We start from the raw sequence: 24,994 nt of genomic DNA on the forward strand, positions 1-24,994 counted from the left end.
TGTCCTGTCACACGGGACCACTGAAAAGAGTTTGTCCCCGTCCCCCTGACACCCTGCTCCATTTTCTTATGTGCAAGTGCCTGGGCAGACAGGGGATACCTCAGAATATGTCAGACATTTTAGAAAAGAGAATTGTACCCCACACGCAAACTTCTCAAATCTAGGGACTAAGATGGTTGTAGGAGTGTGCTGCGTGATCTTAATCTGCTTCTGCTTTCTGCAGTAAGAGCATAGCCTCCCCCTGCCAAAAGCCCTGGGTCTAACCATGTTTAAAGGTTACCAAGTTGAAGATCTGCAAACGTTAACTCTAAATAAGCAAATCAGATCATATATGTAGTTTGTTTAAAAAGTCGCCCTCAGAAATCTATACGTTCATATTGCTCTCTTTAAGGAGACCTACAGCTACAGTGAGCCGTATTAGACTGCTATTCTGAATTTAAAAACTTTTCTATTGTGCATGTCTTAAAATTAAAAACCTCACTACAAAGAAGATAACACATAAGGGCTTCCATGTGCCAAGTGTCTAACAAATAAAAAAGAAAAATAGCAGTTTACTACGTATTCGATATTTGCCTTTGTTCTCAGGCCATGTAGTGATAAATCTAAATAAAAGTGTTTGCTTGACTTTTTTAATGTAAGGTTGGTATGAATCTGAACTAATGCTATTTTAACTTCTGGGAATTCTGGTGGTAAAACTAGCCCAAAGGGAAAATCAAGTAGTAATCTATTTAAAGCTGATGTCTTATATTTTTCTGAGCAAATACTGGAATAATAAAATATGAAACAAAAATTAATGGAAATAAAAAGTACCATACTTCAAGCCGTCTGTTTCCAGAAACCCCCTGATAAGGGTTTCCATACACATAGGTCTTACCAAAACTCTACTGAAGCAAGCTTGATTCACCAGCATTTTCATCTTTAACATTTCACTGCAGAGTGTTAGCAAATGGAAGTGGTTGTGTGAAGTCAAGAGGCATTTTTACTCTGTGACATTTTCCAGCTCCTTTCCATTGCTATTGCTAAAGAAAAAGCTCACAAGAGGTTGTATTTTTAAGTAAAAATAGGAAGAAATTTAGAAGTAGCTGTCTAAAAATATTTGGTTTGGTAGAGGGGTGTAGAACCGGTTTAAGTACTGAAATCAGTTTGAACTGTAGTAAGTCACTGTGCATCTTACTTCGTGAAGAAATGACAAACTTAAGTTGTTCCTGTTTACGGTTATCATGTAAGCTTTCGTACAGGGTAAAAGACAAACCTGAAATACTTCTAACTGGCATTTAAATTACATTAACACCTTTTCGTATAGCCTGAGTGAAAGGTCACGCTAGACAAGCAGCATCTTCACTGTTTGTAAATGTCTAATTTGCTGCTTTTAAATTGCTGCGAACCTCACTTACTTAGTCTTGCTGAATGAATCCAGTGTTGCAAACACTTCTGACAAGCGAGTATTTGCTTAGTGAGACTCCATTGTTCTTAATGGATTGAGAGGGACGTGCAGAGGGAATGCATTTTTGTTGTCGTGCCCTCGATCTGCTGTTGTTTCAGTAGCGCTGTGATAAAAGCCTCGGGTTTCTTAGTGCTCTATGTGGCATGTCCTTTCCTACTGGTAGGTGTTAGTCAAAAAGTGCTTATCATCAGCATTTCTTCATGTTGTAAAATACAAAAAAGCATTTATATTTTATAAGACCTTTGACAGGCAGAGATAGAAATATAAACATATTTAAATAAAGGAACAGGGAAGTGTGCAGAGTTGGCCGAAGGCATCCCCGAGCTCTCTGGATGCGTTGTGCCTTTTGTGCTGGAGTCAGAGTAACTTCTGGGCACCTCTGTGGGTGAAATCTGATCTCCTCACTGCTGTGTGCCTACAGCTGACAGATGGCAGTCCAAACTCTTAGCGTAGGGAGCGTAGCTCCTGGCCCGCGTGATGAGGAGGATGGCGTTGTCAGAACCGAATCCCAGTGCTTCTTGCAGTGCTCTGCTGTAGGAACAGAAGGACGTGCTATAGCAAAGCATTGCTTGGTAATTTTACTTTGCACTTTTTAAAAGTTGTGGCTTGAAACTAATTCCTAAGCCTAATTTTTAATTACGGTGCGTCAATTCTAAATAGCTTGGAAGCTGAATCCAACAAACAGTACAAACTAAGCAGCTTTTCAGTATATTTTTAGCCTGTTTTAGTCCCTGCTTTGGTACTTGATCTATGATTTACAAATTTGGGCAAATATTTGTGCTTTTCATTTCATGATTTGACACCTCTCACATGAAAATCTTCAGCTGTGATTAGATTTCACCTTCCTGTGGCATCCCATGCAATCATTAGCCTTTGACCAGGGCCATCCTGGAGGTCTCCATGAGCAAAGGGGTATGAAAAACAGCAAAACTGAAAAAACAGTCAGAATGAGGTGTATCTATTTCTGTTTCAGCTCCCACGAAGAACCAGATTTCATCCATAATCTGTGAAATATGTTCGGTGATTAGTGAGAGCACTGTCCTCCTGTTAAATAATTTTCGTAACAGCTGAAATGTTTGTGGGTCTTGATATATATTTTTATAATACAAAGTTATTTTAAATGCAATTAAATCCATTTTGTCAGAGATTAGTATAATGAAAAGAATATCTTAGTTTAGATCTATGTGGGACAGTCAGCCTTAGATGTACCCTAAAAGAATTGATTTGTGTCATGCTCTTCCATGAATTTTTGCAGAAGGAAGAGAATGGCTATAAGCGGGAGTCACCGCTACAAAGATTTCCTTTACCAAATAGTCTGATCGTGTCTAGAAACCATTATGTACCCCTAGCTGAAATTTCACTGCTGAAATTTCACTGGCCTTTGTTTACATCCCTGGAAGCCGGCTGAAGTTACATGATGAAACTAAGCAAGTGCCGAGTTCATACAGCAAGGGAGAGGACAGCAGCCTAACAGCTGTAATTCTGAGAGCACGCTGGACCGGATTCTGATTTTGAAAGGAAGTGGAGTTTCTTTACACTTCCATGCAGTCAGCATAAGCATTTGACTCATTTTTTATCATTTCAGTATCAGGTGACACACTCACTAAATAAAGTTTTCTGGGCTGAAAGAAAAGTTTAAAAAATGTTAAAAATACCAGTTTGTTCTTTCAGGCAGTGTGAATATACATCATTTTGAAATAAGAAGATTGCACTGGAAACATCAGTACCCATAAAACATTTAGAAGGAAGTTAATCTATCAAAATTAAGCTTAAATAATTTAAAAATCCTACTCTGATATTTCAACTGTGTAAATACATTGAATCTGCAACACACTAGTGAACATGTCATTTCTGAGCACAGCTTTGATTATAAAAAATGTAAATGAAGATATTTGAAGTACAAAGCAGGGTAAGCAAGAGGAATATTTTGCTTGTAAAAGTAGCAATCACAAAAACAACTGGTGAAATAAATGGGAGGTGATTATCAGAAAACTCCAGCAACTCCCAGATTTGCCAGTTATTTTTACAGCTGGTTTGATCAAATCGTCTGATTTCTAAATACATAAGAGAGAGGCATAAAGTCCATTCACTGCAAATTGAAATTAGTTAGGATTCAGGGCAGAGTAATCTGATTTAGGCATCACATTCAGTTTAAGGCTGAAAATAATAGCAGGGATAACTCCAGCCACTATCTTTTTTTTTTTTTTTTTTTTTTTTTTTTTTTTTTGTCAGATAGTTCTCTCAGTGCTCTGTGTAAGCTACAGATCTTACTTTGGCACTTGACCATCTGCAGCTGCTTCACTCTAGCCCCTAGTGAGTTAGTGTCCATGAAGTCCATCTTAATGAAGTAGAGGAAAGGGTCTTCAGGAATATAAAAGATTTACCCTGCTTAGCATGGAGCTGTGTGCAATGTGAAATAGAGAGCAAGTGGTGTGTGTGCCGATATTTGAAAAGATCTGTGGTTTAAATGGCCCCATCTAAGAGACTGCTAACTGTGTTTGTAGTGGGCTTAGAGTGTCGAATGCTGCAGATAGGGTGGTTTAGATTGTGGTTGATTGTTCATATAATAAAAATGCTAAGGCCTTTTTACCTATTTATTTCTGCTTCCTTTGAGCTTTGGGTTTACTGGTATGTGAAAGGAAAAAATCAAGCATATGTTCAGTTGCTCAATCAACCTTTTCTCAATCCACACTCAGTGATCTCAGTGAGTCATTACGGCATAATTACAATTTGAGTGTGATACGCTGTTTGTGGAAAAGTATCTATTTTTAGCCAAAGAAACACTACAGTCCCTGAAAGGAAGAGAAAAGAAGAAAAAAAGGAAGAGAGAAAATCTTTAACCAGCAAATCAATGCCATTGTTAACTGATATTACGAGACACCCCGTAGATTTACAGCGCTTGCATTCAGCCACATAAAAACTGCACTGAAAGGAATGCCTACCAGGGGTTAAATTCATATGCCTGCACTGCAGCCTATTTCTGTCAACACTCAGCTCAGGAAATAAACATTTATGCTTTCTGAAATGAAAGTGTATTTTTGAAGACTAGCCGTCAGATATTTTTTGCCCTTCACACTTTCAAATGCTTAGCCTTTTTTGTAAGTTGACTGCAAAGTGCATCAGTTTGCTAGGCAAAAAGAAAAAAAAATCTTGACAAGTGCCCATGGCATCATTGTCAAGCACACGAGTGTCTAGTAGAAGATGGCAGGAGGGTTGGCACAAAACATGCTTCCTTCAAGCGTATTACCTCAGGGGTACCTGACTCTTGAGAAGCCTTTCAATCCTTCCAAATGACGTTGTTCCACACTGTCATCTGGTTTATTTGGAGTGCACTGTGTTGCAGATAAACATGCTATTTAACTGCAGGTCAAGGTACAGAGTCACTCTGTTAGCAAATGCCTGAGATACATTAAATGGCACTGACTTGGGGAGGGAGATGAAAAGAGATCAAAGTTGTCACCAGCGTGTACAAAATGGTACATGCGAAGGGAGGAAAAAGGTACACAACATTGTATTTTAAAAATCCATTATGCTGCTGTACATTTAAAACTGTGACCTGTCAGGCTGCAAGGATTAAGGAGCCACACGACACATGGCAAAGTTCAAAATCACACCGTCATGCAGCCTCTCAGCCCTGTTTGAAAAGAGCTTAGAGGTGTGACTCAGAAAGCCATCACTGGCCCAGATAGCTGGGCATGTATTTACGTATGATTTTGTGACTTTTTTTCAAATAGTTACATTTTCAAATAGAAAAGAGCCACTTGTCATAGAACACAGTTGATCTAGGGGGTTCCTAAAACTGAAGATCACAGAATCACAACAAAGTTTGGCATGAGATAAAGACAACATTATCAAAACACTTAGAAGGAAGGAACATTTACATATGTAAATACATATGTCCATATAATCTGTTGCCTTTACTGTGTTTTGCTGAATGTCTATTAAAAGGGCTTTGGTGTTGTGCAAGAGACGTGCTGGGTGCTTTCACGTTTTCTGGAAAAGCAAAAGAAAACAAAAACAGGTTAATTAGAGCAGGATGCAGTTTTATATTCCCATGAGGGATGCCTTTAAATGTTAAAACATGCTTTCACTTAGCAGGTTTTCAAGAGAAAGTTACTTCTGTCCAGGAGAAAAAAATATGTTTAATTCATTTATTAGTGGGCAGCAGAACAGTGTGGTTTATATTTACCGGTATTTTTATAATGTAAAATTTTTCTGTTGAATTTTTCTACATTTCATCTGAAAACAATTTAGTGTGTTTACTGCACCCAAACATAGTTTCTTCAAATTGGAGTACGATAGAGTATCAGCAAAATCCCATTTCCCCCCACAAAGAGCATATATATGTGATTTCTTTTGACCCTGCAGACAACAAATGTTACTGGAACATAACATTATTTATAAAGAAAAATAGCAGTAAAGTAGATGAATAAGTAAAGGAAGAAAGTTGGGAGTTTTCACAAAAAGTAGAATAAATTGCAGGTTAAACTTTTTTTTAATCAAAACTGATTTTATTGCTTTTTGCTTAATTAAACTCCTCAGAAGTGTGTGAAACATTGCTATAGCTGAAAAATTGTTAATTTGTAAATCACAGGGACAAAAGGGCTCCACTGCAACTTTAAAGTTTCTATGCACGTAAATGTCAATAGAGTGCCTTCTCCATCATCAGCACTAAATTCACATTGATGCCTCTTTTCTTCTCTGTATTGATCCTTCCATGAGAACGTAGATTTGTATCTGTTAATTAATGCGTCCTGAAACAGCGTTTGTATTAATCAGGCAGATAAGAAAAATTGGATGCCTGCACCCTCATGACAACCGTAAAAGTGCTGGCCCTGATAAAATCGTGGATGGACCTCAATAAAAAAGTTCCTCCTTCCACTCAATAAACTAATCATCCTGCTTTTAATTATTCGGCAGAAAGATGTGTGGAGATTGGAGAATGTGTAAATCTATTTACTAACAGCAGTGTCTGGGAGGGAGAATAGGGCTGTCACAGGACGGTGCTGCAGGCTACGTTCTCTGTCCATCTGCTACTGCAGAAAACTGGTCTTGAAAGACAGGGAAGGAACAGAAATGTTGAAGCTAATTGAAATCATGAAATCCTCCTTATAACCTTTCAAATGATTATTTCCTCTCCATTTCTCTCTTATTTATTTTAATCACAGATGTGTTATTTTCCATTGTCACCTCTTCAAGGGTTTTATGTTGTTGTTGGCTCAGTTTTTGAGGAATTTTTTGAAGGCGCAGAGCTACAGTTCTATCACAAGACACAAAAGACAATATGAGAAAATGAAAACAAATAAGAAAGGGAAAAAGGAAACAGAGGGAGAGGAAGCTTGCAGCCAGTTTTATATTTCATTTTTTATGGATGCTTAGTGGTTTCAATGTGTTTTTTTATTGTATTAGTTTTGTTGCTTAGTACTTACAGAGAAAATTTTGTCTAGAGTACATGCCTTGTACATTTACTAGTTTATGATATATTCCTACTTCATTGTAACTCTTGAGTTTCAAAACAGCGAAATGCAGTTAAGTGTAATTGAACAACAAAAAGAATGTTCTTACAGCAGGAACCATCTCAAAGAACATGTAAGCAGCTTCATAAACAACTAAATGAAAGCCTCAGACATGCCTTAAGACCCCTTAAGAAAAGCTTGACTAATCCCCTTTGATGATTTTATTAAGTACTTGTGGTTGATGGTGCCAACTGGCAAACTACTGCATTTCACCGACAGGCCAGGAAATCACATCCTCTCCCGTATTGGTCTGTAGCTGCTGGTGTGGTTGGGATATTAGCAGTTTGATATAATAAATTAAGAGGGTCTATAAACAAGAGCCTGGAAAGGTAAGACAATAAAGGTGTTTGCCCTTAGCGGTCCTGTTAGCACAGAGAGCAAGGAGGTAGGGGGAAAAAAGTGAAACTTAAATTCATTAAAAGACATTTATTAAATTTTCGCTTGCTGTCACAAAAAGGATAGTGTGACTGCTATTCACTTGGTACTTCAACGTGCCATCCTGTTACTTCAGCACGTGCAGGAGAGGCAGAAGGCATTGCAGTAGTAATTAGCATCTTCTCTGAAGAGAGTAGGTGTTACTTCTCTTTCCACTCAGGTTAAAGTTCAAAGGCAATTCCCCTCGTTGTGCTAATCACCCTAATTCTATTAATGCAGCCAATCTTCCCTTTTAAAAAAGCCTCTTCCTCCTCCTTCCCCCCCCCCCAAAAAAAATTACCCTCCTTGTTTTAGGATACTGAGGAGCAGAGACTCACAGTAGGAGGTTTTAGAACTATGAATGAATAGTGCAGAACTAGGAGAACGTCATACAACCTCCAGACTGTAACTGTAATACTCCCCCAAATTAATAATTCCTTCAGAAAGAGCCTACAAATCCATACTTGGTCATAACTTCTGGCATTGCTTAGAAAAACGTTGAATTTGACTTTCCTGTAGTAGGGTAAGGAGGGGAGGCACAGAAGCAGAAGGAAGAATAAGAGACTGCATACATGTTGTATCACAGTTTATATAAAAATAAAAAGAGGAGAAAATTTGTGACAAATCTAAACCTGCTTAATATTTTCCCTCCTTTTTCTTTTCCTGTACAGGATTCTCCACTTTGTCTCTAGCTGACCAGATGAGCCTTCTGCAAAGCGCTTGGATGGAGATTTTGATCCTGGGTGTTGTATACCGGTCACTTTCTTTTGAGGATGAGCTTGTATATGCTGAAGATTATATTATGGATGAAGACCAATCTAAATTAGCAGGCCTTCTCGACCTCAACAATGCCATACTGCAGCTGGTAAAGAAATACAAGAGCATGAAGCTGGAGAAAGAAGAGTTTGTCACCCTCAAAGCTATAGCACTTGCTAATTCAGGTTGGCAGAGTAGCACGATGGTTGCTACATTTTTCATATGTCGCTCTCTTTTCTTTCTCTAATACCTTCTGCGTTGTTTTGAACATGGTTTTAGAATAAGGAATTGCTAATCATGCCGTAGGTAACAGTGCCTCTTAGTCTAAAAGGTAACAAACAAAGTGGTTCGAACTGAAGAAGAGCTTTCTGGTTCGAAGTAATTGTGGAATATGTTCCTGAGGGAGTACAGAATAATGCGCTGGATGATTTGGGGAGTATTTTACAGGCAGAGATCCTTTCAAATGAATATAGATGTTGTTCTCCTAAATCCATTCCATAATCCAGACAGGTCTAATCATCGCAGTTAAAATGAACAGAAAGGATGGCTGCACAGGTGTACGCTGTACATGTTCTCTTTAAATACAGCTACTGATTTATGTGGTAGGGTGAATTTAGGATATGGGTTGAGGGAGGAAATTCTTACTTAATCTCATGAAGGCCGCACCTTACCCCTGCTCTTATGGTAGTACTTCTGTTTTTGTGATCCTCTGATTTTATGGTAATACTTCTCCCAAAATTATTACCTGTGCAGAAGGGGTTAAGAATCTCAGAAAGATTTTTTTTTTCTGCGTTTGAATTTAAAAGTGCTGAAGCAGTGAATAGTGTCTGATAAGTAAAAATCGTTTGTGCTTTGTTGTTTTTCCTTTTGTGTCTCCTTAATGCTTTACTGTGGTCTTAAGTCCCTTTTAGCATTTGCATAAAGTTCACGATAGATCCCTCTTTAATGACGTGCCGATCATTAGATACCTGTGTGTCAATAACATGCTCTGATGCTATGTTCCATTGACAGTCACACCGTGCCCCTCCATCTGCTTTTGTTTTGACCCTATCTTTGAACTTTATCTTGGTTGCTGGCCAGTAGTTTTCCCTTTAATTACAAGAAGGAAACTGTCAATAAAATCTGTTAAATGGGATGCAATGAGTGGCTTGAATGGGCGGACGGCTATTTGTTCAAATTCTGCAGCATTCAAGGTATTGACAGTTTGTTTTCTGGGGCCATATGTGACGATCAATCTCAGGCTGGGCTCAGCCGCGCTGAAAAATGAAAAACCAGATTGCTTTTGCTTACTTGTGGATGACGACTTGTGATTTGGCGCGGTCCTAGTGAGATGAGACCTTCTGCCCAAATTGCCCCCCTGAGAGCTAGGACGCGTGACTGTTTTTAGAAATAATTTTTTAATTGATTTTGTAATTAACAGTTCATCTACAATATTGATGCATGAATCCTCAGATTGATAGGAGGGAAATTGTTTTCAACAATGAAGTTGTACTTTCCTATTTGTCTTTGTAATGTGATTTAGCACTCTGCATTTTTAATTGGAAATATAATTCAAAAACATTCAAAGCCAAAATGCTATTAGTTTCTTTGTAAAATAGTCTCCATCCCACTAACTCTATCCTTAGTTTTAGAATATTATTTTACTTACAGAATTTAAAAAAAAATGCTGAAATGCCCCTCAGAGATCAAAACTGGGGGGGGGGATTATTTATTTTTGACCGATCTAAATATACACTTTAGAACACTTTGCAGCTACAAGAAGGTTTCTCTCAGGATTGTTCGTGCTCAATGAGCAGAACAAGGAAGTTATCTGGAAGTAGGAGTCTAAATTGGAAAGGCCTTAATATTTGTTTTTTAGTTCTGTAATTCAAATGCTCTGAATTAGAAATATTTCTACAGCTTATTAAATGAAAAGGATAAGGGGCTGGAATGTAAGGTTAAGGCGTTAGATAACACTAACACCTTTTCTTTTCCCCAGATATGCAATATTTAAGCAGTAATAAAGGATAGCGCTGCCAAAAAAGTTTAGTCTTACGTACTTCGTACAGTATATCAAAATCATCTGTAGCTTCATTAATTTCACTGGGAATTTTAACCAGGATAATATCAGAGCTAAATATAGTTCAGCATAGTAAAAAACAGGACACATCTAAGTGAAAATACTTCCTGCTGTTTTAAAATGAAACTATTGCAAGGAAGAGTTAAAAAAAAAAAAAAGGCAGACCAGCTGTTTAACACCTATTTGACTTCCTTTTCAACAGTATATTTTGACTGCTGACATTAAACATTTCAGTTTCAGGTTGTACATGCAGCAGATATCAAACCTCTACCAGTACCTACACTAACATGTAGGTGTAAAATAGCACCTGCAGAATTACAGGCCATTATAACATATCAGACCCCTAGTGTTTCAATTTACAAATGCTGCTAAAATCACACTACAGCTCTTCATAGACAAAACCAGAAGATAATGTATTTTTACATAACTATGACCTTAATTAATGTAAATGCAGCTATAGCAGAAAAATGAAGTGCCATTATAAAAATAGTAAGTTAGCAATTCATGTTTAAATATATTTTGTTGCAACATCTACTTTCTTTAAAAACTTCTAATGCTTTTCCACTATTTATTTTTCCAGTTTAAAATAAATCACCTTGTTGTATAGCTGTGGAGAGAACGGATGAAGTAAAAAGAGAAATTCTTGTGCATTTCAGACATTTCTGCCATATCCATGCTGTATAATAAGATTCTCAGGCTAACTTTAGTGTAAATAGTAGATGAAAGTGGTCTTATGGCACTGTACCTCAGTTAGTGATTTATGATACAGTGTCCTGTTATTTTCTACTGGAGTATAGGAGCATTTGCTGGTACTTAGTAGAAGAAATTGTGGGTTGTCTTAATATTGTTTTTTTTTTTTTTTTTTTTTTTTTTTTGATTTAAATAAATACCACAAGCTTTGTTTTGGCTAACACATTTCAGTAGCATGAACATTAAAATACCCCAACTATTAACTTTTCTTTCAGCCTACAGAGTCCATTTGTACAAAAGCTGAGATAATTTTGCCATTTGGTTTCCAAAAGGAGGGGAGGAGGTGCTGTTTTTCAGGGAAACTCTCAGACAGCTGTTATCAAATGTTCCCTTTTCAATGTTTACCAATGCCACTCTGCTTCTAGAAATTTTCAGAAATGCAAAAACCTTATTTGTAGTCAAATGATTTCAAATGGAGTGCACAGAGAGTCTGGAAAGTTTAAATATATACGTGAGAGGACACATGTTGTAGAGACATTTCAGTCCAGCGTACTTCAAAGATTATACAGACATGATTTCAACAGTTATGTTTAATTTCTAGTGCTTAATATGGGATTTATCAGGTCCATTTTAAACATCTGAACTGATTCAGTCGTAATTAATACACTCTTTATGCTTGAACACCAGAGAAGTCCCTCTTGCCACAGCCTAGCCCTTGTCCCGTCGATGTCACTAGCTCTTTCCTTCTTTCTTTTGCTTCTCTCTGCAAAAGCAAACAAGTGCCTTGAAGCTGCTCGATGCAGATGCCCTGTGTTCCACCTTGCACTGCCCAAATGAAGCAATCTGGCACCAATGAGCACTTTGTTTACCCACGCAGAAAATCAACCCTGAACAGTTTCCAAAACATGCATGTACCAATTACTTCCTCGTGTGGACGGGAAGGTGAAATATTTACACAATATGTGCAAGTGTACACATGTGCGCACATTCTCACGCGCACGCTCCTACACATAAAAGATGACCTGCTCGTGTCTTTCACATTAGAAAATGCTCTCATGTATTGATTAGGTAATGCTAAACAGGGAGATGCAGGTGAGCAGTTTTTGAAATTGCCTAATCAGTAAGGGCTACGCTGTGCCTTCAGGCCAAATGTTGCAAAAGAGCTCTGAAGTCATAACTGAGACCAGATTTTTAAGAACAGCTCAGTTCCCATCTAAGAACTAAAATAAATAACAGGAGTGTCAAAATACATTAGCACATTTGAAAATCTGATCTGTTTGTCTCTGCCTAAAAGGCTGCTGCGATCTTGAAAAATTTGACCCGAATGTGGATGGTAAGCACTTAAAAGTGTAACTGTATGCACTGTTGAAAATTTAACATTAAGCCTGGATACTGGCTGCCTAACCCCATACTGCTTGAAGCAGAAAAGTACCTCTGTTCTAGCTCATGATTTCTGGTCTCTCTTATTAATTGTTTCTTTTAAAAAAATGCTCTCAGTACCAATGGAGTGAGCATAAAGGGACATCTTATGCTTTGTAATATAATGAAACACAGATGATTGACACTGATGCCAGTAAAGTTTCACAATCATCTATCCCTGTAAAAAACGTAGTTCTTGCCTACAAGTTTGATAGTTTTCCAGCCACCAAAAAAAATGTACTCAGAGCACTAGAATGTTATTGTTAAATAATATTTTCATAGTAGAAATTATTTGGTAGAACCCTGTAGATTGCTTATTCCACAGGACATATATCAGCTTTATTCCCTGTATAGACTGTGGCTTATCATATGTTGCAAAAGATTATATTTAGTTTCCAATAATGCCATTTTTTTCATTTTATTTATTCATCCTTCTATATCCTGTTAGTGTTAGAATTCATGATTAAAATGTATCTGTCATGAATAGGTGTATATATAAATAGATAGATAAACATACACATGTGGCTGTGTCATTGGTATGTTACTACTGTTCATTTTGCCAAATAGCGAGTTGTGCTAGCTCTGTTCATATTATCCTCTATAAAGAGTGTTATAGCATAGAAAAAAATGAAGGAAAAAGGAAATTGCTGGTATAATCAGAGTTTCCTGTTGCATGAACACAGTTTCTTCCTCAGATTCTGTTTTCATATAATCGAATAGATTACACCCAACTTCTTAGAGAAGATGAATAACTCTGCTACCATTTGCTAAGTTTAACTACTTTCCCTTCGTTGGATGGTCTAGTGACTAAGTAACTTCGAGATATTCCTCACCCAGTATGAGACAGGTAGGTGTTCTCCCCATTTTGTGTGTTAGGAGCTGGAGAGTCACAACAGCGAAGCGGCGAGGCCAAGCCCGCGGCAGCCCGGAGGAGAGGAGCGCGGGCCCGTCGCCCCGCGGCGGCCGTGCCACCGAAGCGCTCTGCTGCTTCTGCCCACGGCCGCCTCCGTGCTGGCTGCTGAATTCGCTGCGGAGCAAATCCGCATCACTGGGTAGGAAAGCAGCTGCGCGCACTGCTGTGTCACCGCCACAATTGCTAGTATTCACCGTTACTCGCTCTGCTTTTCCACAGCAGTAAAACAGTGGCTCTCACTGGTTATTGTGGCAATTGTTTGAATCTTGCAGTGGGTAAAAAGGATGCTGACACATTCATTCAACATTTTCTTTTATTTGGTATCTTATCTCCATCCTGTAATTCCCCCTTTCCAGGATTTTAGTAGCCTTACTCAGTAGGCATTTGAACAAATTGCATGTTATACAATTTGTTCTGCATTACCAGACTATTTCTTTATTCACTGCACTCATCATAATGGAAAGTCAGGCATTTGAGGAGCAGGAGAAGGTGGTTTACTGTGTTTTGACTTAGCCTATGCCTATATACTCTGTTTTCAGTACACTATTAATCCAGTAACCTCCTGAAATGAACAGGTGTGTTCTGTGAATTCATTTCTTTTCTTACTACATCTTAGCCCAGCCATGTTTTAGATGATACTGTCTAAGGCTTCAGTTTTCATGTCTCTCCTTAAAAGTTGGCTGAACCAGTGTAATCCAGTCTAAGTCCTTGTATCAGTTTTACAAGCCTCTGTTTTACATTTTTCAGGTGCCACTGCCCATAACTACTAAGGACAAGGAATTCTTAATTTGTCCTTAATTTTCAACATATATTGTGATTGAACTGCCTGTTTCCAGTGGAATAATCCAAATTTCAAACTATTTTTGCCATATTCTTTTTCACAGGAAAATACTCTGTTTGTCTATGCACTTGTCTCCAGCCCAACCATGCAGTTTCCAGCAAATAATTCTGTTCAGGAAAGATACATAAATATGTTATCAAAATTATACATACTTGTTGATCTTAAATAGGGATGACCAAAGTAATATCTGAGGTAATTGCAATTCTAGACTGGAAAAGGATGGGCATTGCTGGGCAGAGGAACCAAGAACTTAGTTTGTTTTAGAGGATTTCCATGGTTTGCTTCTATCTTAAGCAATATGTTTTCCAAAATGTTTTCACTGTGTTGTGTTTTTCATAAAAATGAGATATAAACACAACATGGGCAAGCACTTTGCAAAAATGCGAGTGTAGATTTGTAAATTTGTCATATATTTGAGGCAAAACAGGCACTTTACCCATGAATAAATAGTGTAGTGATTTTTGTGGGTTTTTTGGCTTGTCAACACCAACTAGATAATGAATTCTTCTTATCTGAGACATAATTATTTGAGATTAGGATTCTATTGCCCTTAGGTAAAGCAAAACTCATTTGTTTACCATTCTTGTTCTTCATCTCATCCAGTTTTTCAAGGATATGTGAGATCATAACTTCCTAAACTGATTTATCCATTTTTAATTTGTGAACGACTCAGCTATAGAGACTCACAAATGTCACAGTGATTGCTGTCGTTCAAGTACCTCACCGTACTTGTTGCTGTTTGCCGCTCTGATGTGCTTTATCTGCATCTTAATGTGCGTGCTCACTGCTGCATACTCCCTGCTGCTTGATTCACTATTATAATTTCTTGCTTTCCACTGCCTGAATTTCCTGACATGAAAAATACTTCAGTTGAGACCCCTGGGTTTCCTCTGCTTTCTTCTTAGTGATACTATGTACCCAAGCAGTACAAACATACCAGCCTTCAGCTTTCCTCAGAGCAGTATTCGAAGAGCTCACCATGCCCTCATCTCAGCTGCTTTCCAAACTTCAGCTAGTTTTCACCCTTTGTGGTGAAACACAGTCTTCCCAGCTGCTAACCTGATTTCAAAGACAGCAATAAATACATTAAATGCTTTACTGCTATTACATTTCCATGTAGGCAATTGCTGGCTTTACCACCGAGATGCAGCACAATCACTGCTAGAAAGAGAGGGTAAAAAAATTACTCCTGGGTGGCCAGATGTTCGTTTTTCGTATTTGAGATAAAGCTTGAATTTTAAACACGGTATGTTGTAATCGGAGTTTTCTTCTGGACCTTGTGGTGTTTCTTCTCAGATGAGAAGTCTATAGTTTTCTCTCATGTCTGCACAATGATACAATCAATCACCGTTCTGTGGAGCTTAGCCAAAGGGGCCCGATCCCACTGTCTCGTGCTGTGGCGGTGAAACGAAGCATTTGCAAGGGTAAGACGAGATTCTTAAAGTGGAGATCAGTGAGTTTGTGTCCTAATTTGTTGATCTCATGTTCTCCCACTGCCACACTGATCAGCTTCTTTTCCCACTTGCGCACTGAACTCCCACGCTTTCAGCAGGGCCCCGTATCCGCTGCTTCTGTGTCTGGCTGCTGAGCAATTCGGTTTCACCCACCTGGGCTCCGTCTTTGCAGGCCATTTAAGATCAAATCTTGCTTGCTTTCAAACGGAATTTTCAAATGACCCCATTTAAGTTCATCCTTAATATAGGCAATGGTTTTAAAATGCCTAAGGGCTTATATCTGGGTGTAGATTTCCTCAAGATATTACTTGCGTGTATTGCAATTGTAAATTATCCATATTGTCTACAAAGGCATTAAACCCCCCCACACACATATTTTTAGATTTTTCCTAGTATAGGAAGAACGTTCAAAATCTTTGAACTTAACTTACGATTCAATTTCATATTGTCTGTGGAATTATTTCTTTACTACTGAATTGTCACACAGACTTGGTGTTGCCTTAAATTATAGTGGTTCTTCTTGACATTGCCATTTCTTACTAGTGTGGATTGGGCTTATCAGCGATAAGTTAACCTGCTCTAAATTCACTTCTACATCTGCCAGTCTGTAGTTACTGAAAATATTTCTCTTTTCTTTTAGTTTTTGTCTTCTTTTCCCCTTGGCTAGTTGAGCGTTTTCAACCATTTTCCTTATTTTCAAAGGCAAACGCCTGAGGGATTAAGATCTACATCCGTTTAATATCAGGAATAAAGTGGAAGTCCAAACTGCAAGGCTAAAACTTGAAGAAGGATCTTTGTAGAGATTAATATTTTCCTGAGCAGTCTGCCAGCTGAATCATGGTCTAATTAAATAGCACAGATTTAGTGAGTTTGCATTTAAACATTAGCAGACCCTAGAACGGGTAAAGCTGAAATGAGTTTGAATCTTTTCTGTAAATGGAAAGTTAAATTATCATAGTAATTTGATTAAATCATTTTTAAATCTTTCAAGCTAAATCACAATCTTAAAAGAATATTTTGAAGCCTTAATCACTGTTTGTGAGTGTCTCTCTCTCTCTGCTATTTTTTCTTACCTCATTTCCTGTGACATTCTAAAATCTATTTCCTAAGGCGAAGGTTTCGAAACTCCTGTCCGAGAACCACTGTTTGTCGGCAGAGTACTTGCATTTGGCCTGTGGGAGCTGGCTGGTCACATTCTTCCCAGTTACTAACATGATTTCAAGACAGCAATAAATATATTAAATGCTTTACTACTATTACATTTCCATGTAAGCAATTGCTTGTTCTACCACCGAGATGCAGCACAATCACTGCTAGAAAGAGAGGGTAAAAGCCCTTGTTTTACGATGTTGTCCACACAGTGGAAGAGTTTCAGAGTCGGGAGTGGAACAGCTATATCTTGGGACAGATTTTGATTCACCTTCCACTCTTAGTTTTTCAGGGTGTGTTCTCTTCTTCTTTTCTTTCCTCATTCAGTTGTTATGTAAGAAATGTAGCAGGCATATGTGTTTCTCAAGTCTCAGGCCAAATTCCTATCCAACCTGCAGAGCTAAAGATCCCAGTGGAGTTCCATCTCTGCAAGGAAAATGTATTAGTCCAGACTACATCTATACATTTGCAAACTCAGACTTGGTAGCAGTTGCAAGTACTCAGCATCTAGGAAGAATCAGACCAGTTTTATAAAGGGTAAAACTAAATATTTATAGTCAGTTTCTCCAGAAAAGACCTGTCTCGTAATGTGATATGGTGTAAAAGCATGGCCTGAGAATTGTCTTCACCAGCTAGGAATTTTATTGCCACTAAAATGCTCCCATCTGTCTTCTAAAGCACCCTAAAGATGGCCCTGCCTCTGGGGAGGGAAGGGGGAGAGAAGGCACAAACTTCAGGTTCATGGGAACTGCATGGTTTATGGAAAAATATTTGGTATAGCACGGCCTGTCTGTGTTCTGTAACATACTTGTGAAAATCCAAGGACTTGGTAAAGAATCAAGAGAGTAATTCAGACAAATTATTTGGAGTTTGCATTCCAAATGAAGCCCAGTGACCGGACACTATGCTTAAGACACCAGCTACATTTGTGTGCATGTTAACGTGCCTGTATTGATTACATTTTGTCTGTAGGATACTGGTTTCAGGGGTTTTCTCTTACTGATGCAGAATTATTTAGTAGAAATTTCACTACTAGGAAAATAAAAAATATCTGGAGCTCACATTAATTGGAGCTAAATTTTGCTACAGGTAACATTTCTCTATCTGCTTTTTTTAAAAGCTGTAGTCTCTATCCCTAAAGGATATATTTTTGAGCTTCTCCGCTTTCAGCACAGTGCACTTTGATGCGCAGTATCACATCCCCCTGCAGCGTATGTCTAACTGCATGCTTCTTAGAGCATGTATCCGCTAAGACTCAGAATTATTAAACATGTAAAATTCCCATAGGACTCCATTATGTGTAATTAACAGATAAACTGTCATCAGAATCAATAAAACGTGTTAAATGATCCAAACTTGTATATAATTAAGTGTCTGGTTTAGAGCAAGAGCTGTAAGTTTTTTTTTTTTCTTTACAATTTGCACATTTGTTTTGAGAATAGAAACTGGAGCATTTTGGTTAACCTGTTACTTACTGACTGGTGTTTTGTTTTTATAGGTTTGTACCTGAGAAAGAGAGCCTGCTCAAATTATCTGAGGAAATAGTTATATGCAAATTATTTAGAAATGAAACTGTAGATATATCTTAACTCTTAGAATGTAATTCAGATATTTGAAGCAGAGGTTGCAAAATTTGGCTTCTGTGATTCTGTTATCAACAGGGTAAAACATGAGGACCTATGAAAGTAGTGATTCAGTGTGTGATACTGCTTCATATAGGAGTGGGAAACAGCAACAGAAGTGGTTCTTTGCTGTCTAGCTTCTCGGGCATTATTCTGTCTGAGAACAGGAGCTTTATTCCAAAACAAAAAATTAAGATGCAAGGCAAGTTATGTGAAATGGATTTTTTAAAGATATGCTCTAATAATGCCATGGATTTACTGTCCCAGTTTCACTCTGAGGTTAGCCTGTACAGTGTCACAGCTCCTTAGGACTTTCACCCCTGGCAGCAGTTACGTATATAGCTTGTGCATCAGTTAATGGCAAACCAGGCCTCTGCATGAAATTGGTATTCATGATAAATACTATATTTTGATATGGTGCTTTATGGAGTGCTGGGATCTGTGTGCTCTGGAGTCTATGGGGCATCCAAATTTTGGTAGCTGACAGGAAGGGCTTGGTGGCCTATGTCACTTGTGACTGTCCTTCCTTAATTGCCTGCACCTCCCTTTGGACCACAGCATTATTTTCTTTGACAGTGATGATTACATGAAAGTCATGGAGTTAGGGCTGCTCATCTGAAGTCACCTCAGCATGGTCCGGTAACTGTGGGTTCTCAGGGACATCTTCCTTATATTTCTGCTCTTTAGGGTTTTACAGTTATCTCAGTTGGATCTTTTGCTTTTACTTCACACTTCTGTTGCTTTAATCTTTCCAGGTCAGGTAGCAATTTAATTTAGTTCCTCATGTGCCTTTGTCTAGGCTTGTCACTCAATCCTTATACCACCAAACCATCTCACCTGGAAAGGTAAATAAGGTGCTTGCTTTGAGTGATTAAAAAAAATGCAAAAAAGCTGCAGTAACAATATAAACCATCCTCTGGGGTAAGGATACACCTAGTATAAAGTATTAGCTTTACATACTAAGTGTTGCCTACCGCAGACTGAAAACTGTATTGCATCCTACCTGAATGTGAGGGAGATGATAAATTTTTGCTAAACCTGTCAGGAAATCACACGAAACCCCCTTTTCCCTCGTGCCAGTGAAGCAGTGCTAGTCCTGTGGTTTTTATGTAGTCATGTATGTCACTCGCCAGTGGCTAAGGGCCGTCACTTGCAATTCCACAGCCTTGGAGTCTGCCACAGCATTTTACCAAGCTTTTCCGTAATAGGGGAGTAATTCTTGCATCTCGAATAAAATGTGGACTTCAATTCGTACAGCCTTTGTCCTCTGGTGCTATAATTTCTTTGAAGCAGCTGCTGTAAGAAATGGTTTATGAGCAGCTAGGGTGACCATTTTACTAGTTTGAGGAGGATGAGGAGAAAGATTACTTACCCAAGAGTTAATTATGCATTTGTAATTCCACAGGGGATCCAGATATTTTCCTGAAGGTCAATATAGAAATAAGTGGGTAATTATCTTTCTTCTTTGTAAGAGAGTGCAGTGCCAGTTAATGTGCGGTGCAGCCACAGAATTCCCTGACTTGCTGGTACGCGAAACTGAAAACTCCTGTTGCTCCTTTGTTTTGCAGACTCAATGCACATAGAGGATGTTGAGGCAGTGCAGAAACTTCAGGACGTCTTGCATGAGGCTCTGCAGGATTATGAGGCTGGACAGCACATGGAAGACCCACGTCGCGCTGGCAAGATGTTGATGACTCTCCCACTTCTGAGGCAAACCTCCACCAAGGCTGTGCAGCATTTCTACAACATCAAACTGGAAGGCAAAGTCCCCATGCACAAACTTTTTTTGGAAATGCTGGAGGCCAAGGTCTGACTAAAGCATCATGGGCTTTCCCATCATGCACATTTAAAAAAAAAAAAAAAAAAAAGGGAAAATAAACAGGATAATAATGGCAAAGAAACTTAGTGTTTAATTAAGAAAAAAATGACTGCACTGATATTTAGCAGCAAGACTGTGAAGCAGCTTTCAACTTTTTCTTCTGTGTCTTTCTGATGCAGTTTTTCTTTTCTTTTTCCTTTTCTCTCTTTTCCTTTCTGTTCTTTCCTTTCCTTTTTCCTTTTCTCTTTTTCTTTGCTGCTGAACTTTTTAAAAGAGGTCTCTAATTGAAGAGAGATGGAAGCCAGGCCTGCCAAAGGATGGAAATCCATAATATGGATGCCAGTGAACTATTATGAACCATAATGTCCCCAATGACAAAGGAATCAAAGAGAGAACCATCGTACCTAGCAGTACAGTACAACACGGTGAACTGACTGAATGCAGTATTAGATTTCATAGGAGCAGTCTCTAATTAGACGACTAAGCGACGATGCATCGGCTGCTTCTTATCATTGCATTTTCCATCTAGATCAGTTACAGCCATTTGATTCCTTAATTGTTTTTTCAAGTCTTCCAGATATTTCTTAGGTTAGCTACAATGTAACTTTTTCAGGGAATAGTTTAAGCTTTATTCATTCATGCAATACTAAAGAGAAAAAAAATACTGCATTTTTGTGCTGGCTTGAACAATGATGAACAATAATGAAGGACAAATGAATCCTGAAGGAAGATTTTTTTAAATGTTTTGTTTCTTCTTACTAATGGAGATTTTTTTGTACCAGCTTTACCAGTTTTCAGCCATTTATTAATGTGGGAATTTATCTTACTAAAGCAATAGTTGAAGGGAAGGTGCATATTATCACGGATGCAATTTATGTTGTGTGCCAGTCTGGTCCAAAACATCCAGTTTCTTAACATGAGCTCCAGTTTATAACTAAATGTTCACTGACTCAAAGGATTAGATTACACCTACAGTATATCTGAGTAGTCTAACATATAAATACTACATGTCAAATACCAATCTATAAAGGTGTTAGGAGACAGCGACTGTACAACGGTGTAGTTGCTACATGATTTCTAACTGCTTCAGTTGTAAACAAATGAGATACTGCCTGTTTGCAAAATTATAAACTTACACTCACAGAAAACCCTATGAACCAGTAGTAGCTTAGAGGCAATAAGGCAAATGCCAATATTTGCAAAATTAAGAAATCAGAATAGTAGACTTCTGACCAAATTCAAGAATTTAACACTTCTGTACCTTATTTATTAATTTAGATTTCATTTTGTAAATTGCAATTTTAACAAGTAGCTAAACCAGTATACGTGCTTTTCAACCAGTATTGTCACAGCATGAAAGTCAGTCAGTTTCAAGACTGTTAAGAGGTGTAATCTAATGTATAAACCAATTAGATGCCCCCAGAAAACTACAGTCGCTAAATAACCAATAAACAATAACCTCCATCAAATGCTATACCAATGTACCAGTGTTAGTAGCTGCTCCCTGTACTATGTGAACATCCTTATTCTATGTACACAGATGTAATTAAAATTGTAATCCTAACAAACAAAAGAAATGTAGTTCAGCTTTTCAATGTTTCATGTTTGCTGTGCTTTTCTGAATTTTTATGTTGCATTCAAAGACTGTTGTCTTGTTCTTCTTGTGGTGTTTGGATTCTTGTGGTGTGTGCTTATAGACACAGGGTAGAATTAGAGACAATATTGGATGTACAATTCCTCAGGAGATTACAGTAGTATATTCTATTCCTTACCGGTAATAAGGTTCTTCCTAGTAATAATTAAGAGATTGAAACTCCAGACAAATACTCGTTATGAACAGATACACATTGAAATCATAATATTTTCAAAACAAGGGATAATTTCTGTAACAGTTTATTATAGAATACCAATGTATAGCTTAGAAATAAAACTTTGAATATTTCAAGATTATAGATAAGTCTAATTTTTAAACGCTGTAAATATAGCTTTTATTCAATCATCTCTCAGATGTTGTTATTAACTCGCTCTGTGTTGTTGCAAAACTTTTTGGTGCGGACAAGTTTCCAAAACTATTGCTACTTTGTGTGCTTTAAACAAAATACAAGGGGCTGATGCTACATCAGCCTTGTGCTAGAGAAAAACTGTGTATCTATCATTAGCTATATGGGACTATATTGTAGATTGTGTTTTCTCAGTAGAGAAGTGACTGTAGTGTGATTCTAGATAAATCATCATTAGCAATTCATTCAGATGGTCAATAACTTGAAATTTATAGCTGTGATAGGAGTTCAGAAATTGGCACATCCCTTTTTAAAACTGACAAAAAAAAATACAACTCCTGGGAAAAAGGTGCTGATTCTATAAGATTATTTATATATGTAAGAGTGCGAAAAAAAAGTTTATTTTCCAGAAAGTTTGTGCAGGGTTTAAGTTGCTACTGTTCAAGTACACTATATATATATAAATATATAATATAAATATTGTTTTTGCTGTATCACATTAAAGAACTTGGGCTTCAGGGTCAAAAGCCAATCAACTAAAAATATACAAAAACACAAAAAAATGGAGATGTGTTAAAGGCACACGGTGCAAATTTTAGTTTTCATTTTCAGTAATTTTTTGGAGCTGCAAAAGAACAAGTATCTCAAGACTGTAAAAACATTACCTGAAATATAGCTAAAAGCACTGCACGGGCTTTATAATATTGTTCATCTTAAACCTTGCTGGAGAAGAGTTCTTTCAAGACCACTTACTTAATGTGAAGTGTTGGGAAAATTTCAAGGGTGTAAGTTTTAGCCATAACAATTTAATTTCTATTTTTGCTTCATTTTTTAATTTTTTTCTTATTTAAAGCAATATGATTGTGTAACTTCCAGAGGTTACACATTTGTTTCAATCAGATCAGATTGTTGTATTTATTCCACTATTTTGCATTTAAATGATAACATAAAAAGATATAAAAAATTAAAACTGCTATTTTTCTTATAGAAGAGAAAATGGGTGTTGGTGATTGTATTTTAATTATTTAAGCGTCTCTGTTTACCTGCCTAGGAAAACATTTTATGGCAGTCTTATCGTGCAAAGATCGCAAAAGGACAAAAAAAAATTAAACTGCTTATAATAATCCAGGAGTTGCATAATAGCCAGTAGTTTAAAAAAAAGAAACAAACATGTCTATAGCTGTAGATGGGCTTCACATCTGTATAGCAATCAACTGTATATTTTTGTGATGTGTATCATACCGTGTGCTCCAACCAATGTCCATTTGTGTAAATGTATTTATTTTATATTGTATATATTGTTAAATGCAAAAAGGAGATATGATTCTGTAACTCCAATCAGTTCAGATGTGTAACTCAAATTATTATGCCTTTCAGGATGATGGTAGAGCAATATTAAACAAGCTTCCACTTTTGATTGCTTTTATTTTATTTTTTGTGTTGTGGGGTTTTTTTGGTTTTGTTTTGTTTTTCTGAGAAGGAAACGAACCAATAAGCATTGCCTTTCGTTACTTCCATTCAAAGAGTAGCAAGCATTCTCCCTGTTCCCTTAAAGCAGAATATGAGTATAAATAAATGCTATATAAAGCCTTGTCAGAATGAATTCCAGTGTGGTACAAGACATTTTGCATACTCTTAAATATGCAAAATGTCTCATAGCACATTAGAATGCAGTCTGACAGGCCTTTATATAGCACTTATTTAATCTTAAAGCATCTCCACATCAGCCTGCATTACTCCAAATCATTGCCTCTCTGTCAATGTCATAAAAGAAAACTTTCCCACTATTTTAAGATCACCTTAATACCATCCAGAAGTACTTGTTTGCTTTCTCCATCAACAACTGAGTCTGTCATTCATTTCCTACTGTGAGAGACTCCTTTTATGTGTTCTAGGGTAGTTTTGTTTTTTTTTAAAAAAAAAAAAAATCTGTATTATTTGATCCAGCTTTCCAGAATGGAAGTAAATAGCCACAGGAGCAATAATATAGATTGGTGTTAATGAAGAGCACTGATAAGTCTTCAAGATCTAAAGGGGTTAAACAGCAGACCTCAGAGTCAGTGGCCTCTCGCCGGCTGAAAGGCTGCAGCCTGGTTGCGCGGGGTCAGCCGGTGTTGCCTGTGGACCCTTCTGGAACCGTCACAGAAGTGCTAATGTGTGCTTTTCTTGCTTTTTTAGCCTATCCTGATAGTATTTTGTCATTGTGTTTGCCAACATACTTCTCACCTTCGCTGCTGGCCACTCTCTGGAGGTTTGGGCTGATGACACAGAGCCGAGTGATGCGCAGGGACAAGGACTGTTTCAGCTGTAGACTACCAGGGACACGCGGGGGCTGCCGCTACTTTGCTTTGAACCGGGAGGGGGTGTTTCTGTGCTATTATCGCCTTCCATATTTTAACCAGTCCGAGAAGTAATTTTTTGAAGGGAAGGAGTGGCAGGGAGCAGCAGAAAGTTGACTCATGCGTGGACTCTTCAAAGGAGGTCAAAATTGCATTTTAGTGTTGACACGGCATGTGTGCGTACATGCACAAGCGCGCATACCTACACGCATACATACATGCCTACAGAATTGTTTTCTCCTCCTTTTTAGTGTTTGGACGTTGAGTTACTGCAAAGTATCTCCGCAAAGCCGAACACAATCTTTCGTCTTACAAGTGCAAGGAGCATTGATATAAACTATCGCACACAAAGCGGGGAAAGAAAAAAAAAAAAAAAAAAAGCAAGTGTAAACCATGGTGCTCTTCACCTCCCACAACACCTGATTGCATCGACTCACTGCTTAAATATTTTCATGCAATTAAAAAATTGCAGTTAGCATTTCTGTACCACTTTTCATAGGAAGATCGCGTGGCACTGTGCCGTTGCAGATTTAGCCTCACAGAGGAGACCAGACCGGGG

At 37.8% G+C, this 24,994-nt stretch overlaps 1 protein-coding gene across 8 annotated transcripts in view; it reads left to right on the forward strand.

The window, feature by feature from the left end:
* The window catches only part of ESRRG (estrogen related receptor gamma), a 385,220-nt gene extending 361,709 nt beyond the window's left edge, over nt 1-23,511 (forward strand). For all 8 annotated transcript variants that reach the window (XM_062571814.1, XM_062571807.1, XM_062571812.1 and 5 more), the window contains 2 exons: nt 8,046-8,315; nt 19,846-23,511. In XM_062571814.1, coding sequence (XP_062427798.1) covers nt 8,046-8,315; nt 19,846-20,090 — 515 coding nt within the window. In that variant the 3' untranslated portion in view covers nt 20,091-23,511. The remainder of the gene's footprint in view (nt 1-8,045; nt 8,316-19,845) is intronic.
* The last annotated feature ends 1,483 nt before the right edge of the window (nt 23,512-24,994 follow it).

The sequence above is a fragment of the Rhea pennata genome, chromosome 3 (assembly GCF_028389875.1).
Source record: "Rhea pennata isolate bPtePen1 chromosome 3, bPtePen1.pri, whole genome shotgun sequence".
In the NCBI taxonomy this organism is placed as follows: Eukaryota; Metazoa; Chordata; class Aves; order Rheiformes; family Rheidae; genus Rhea; species Rhea pennata.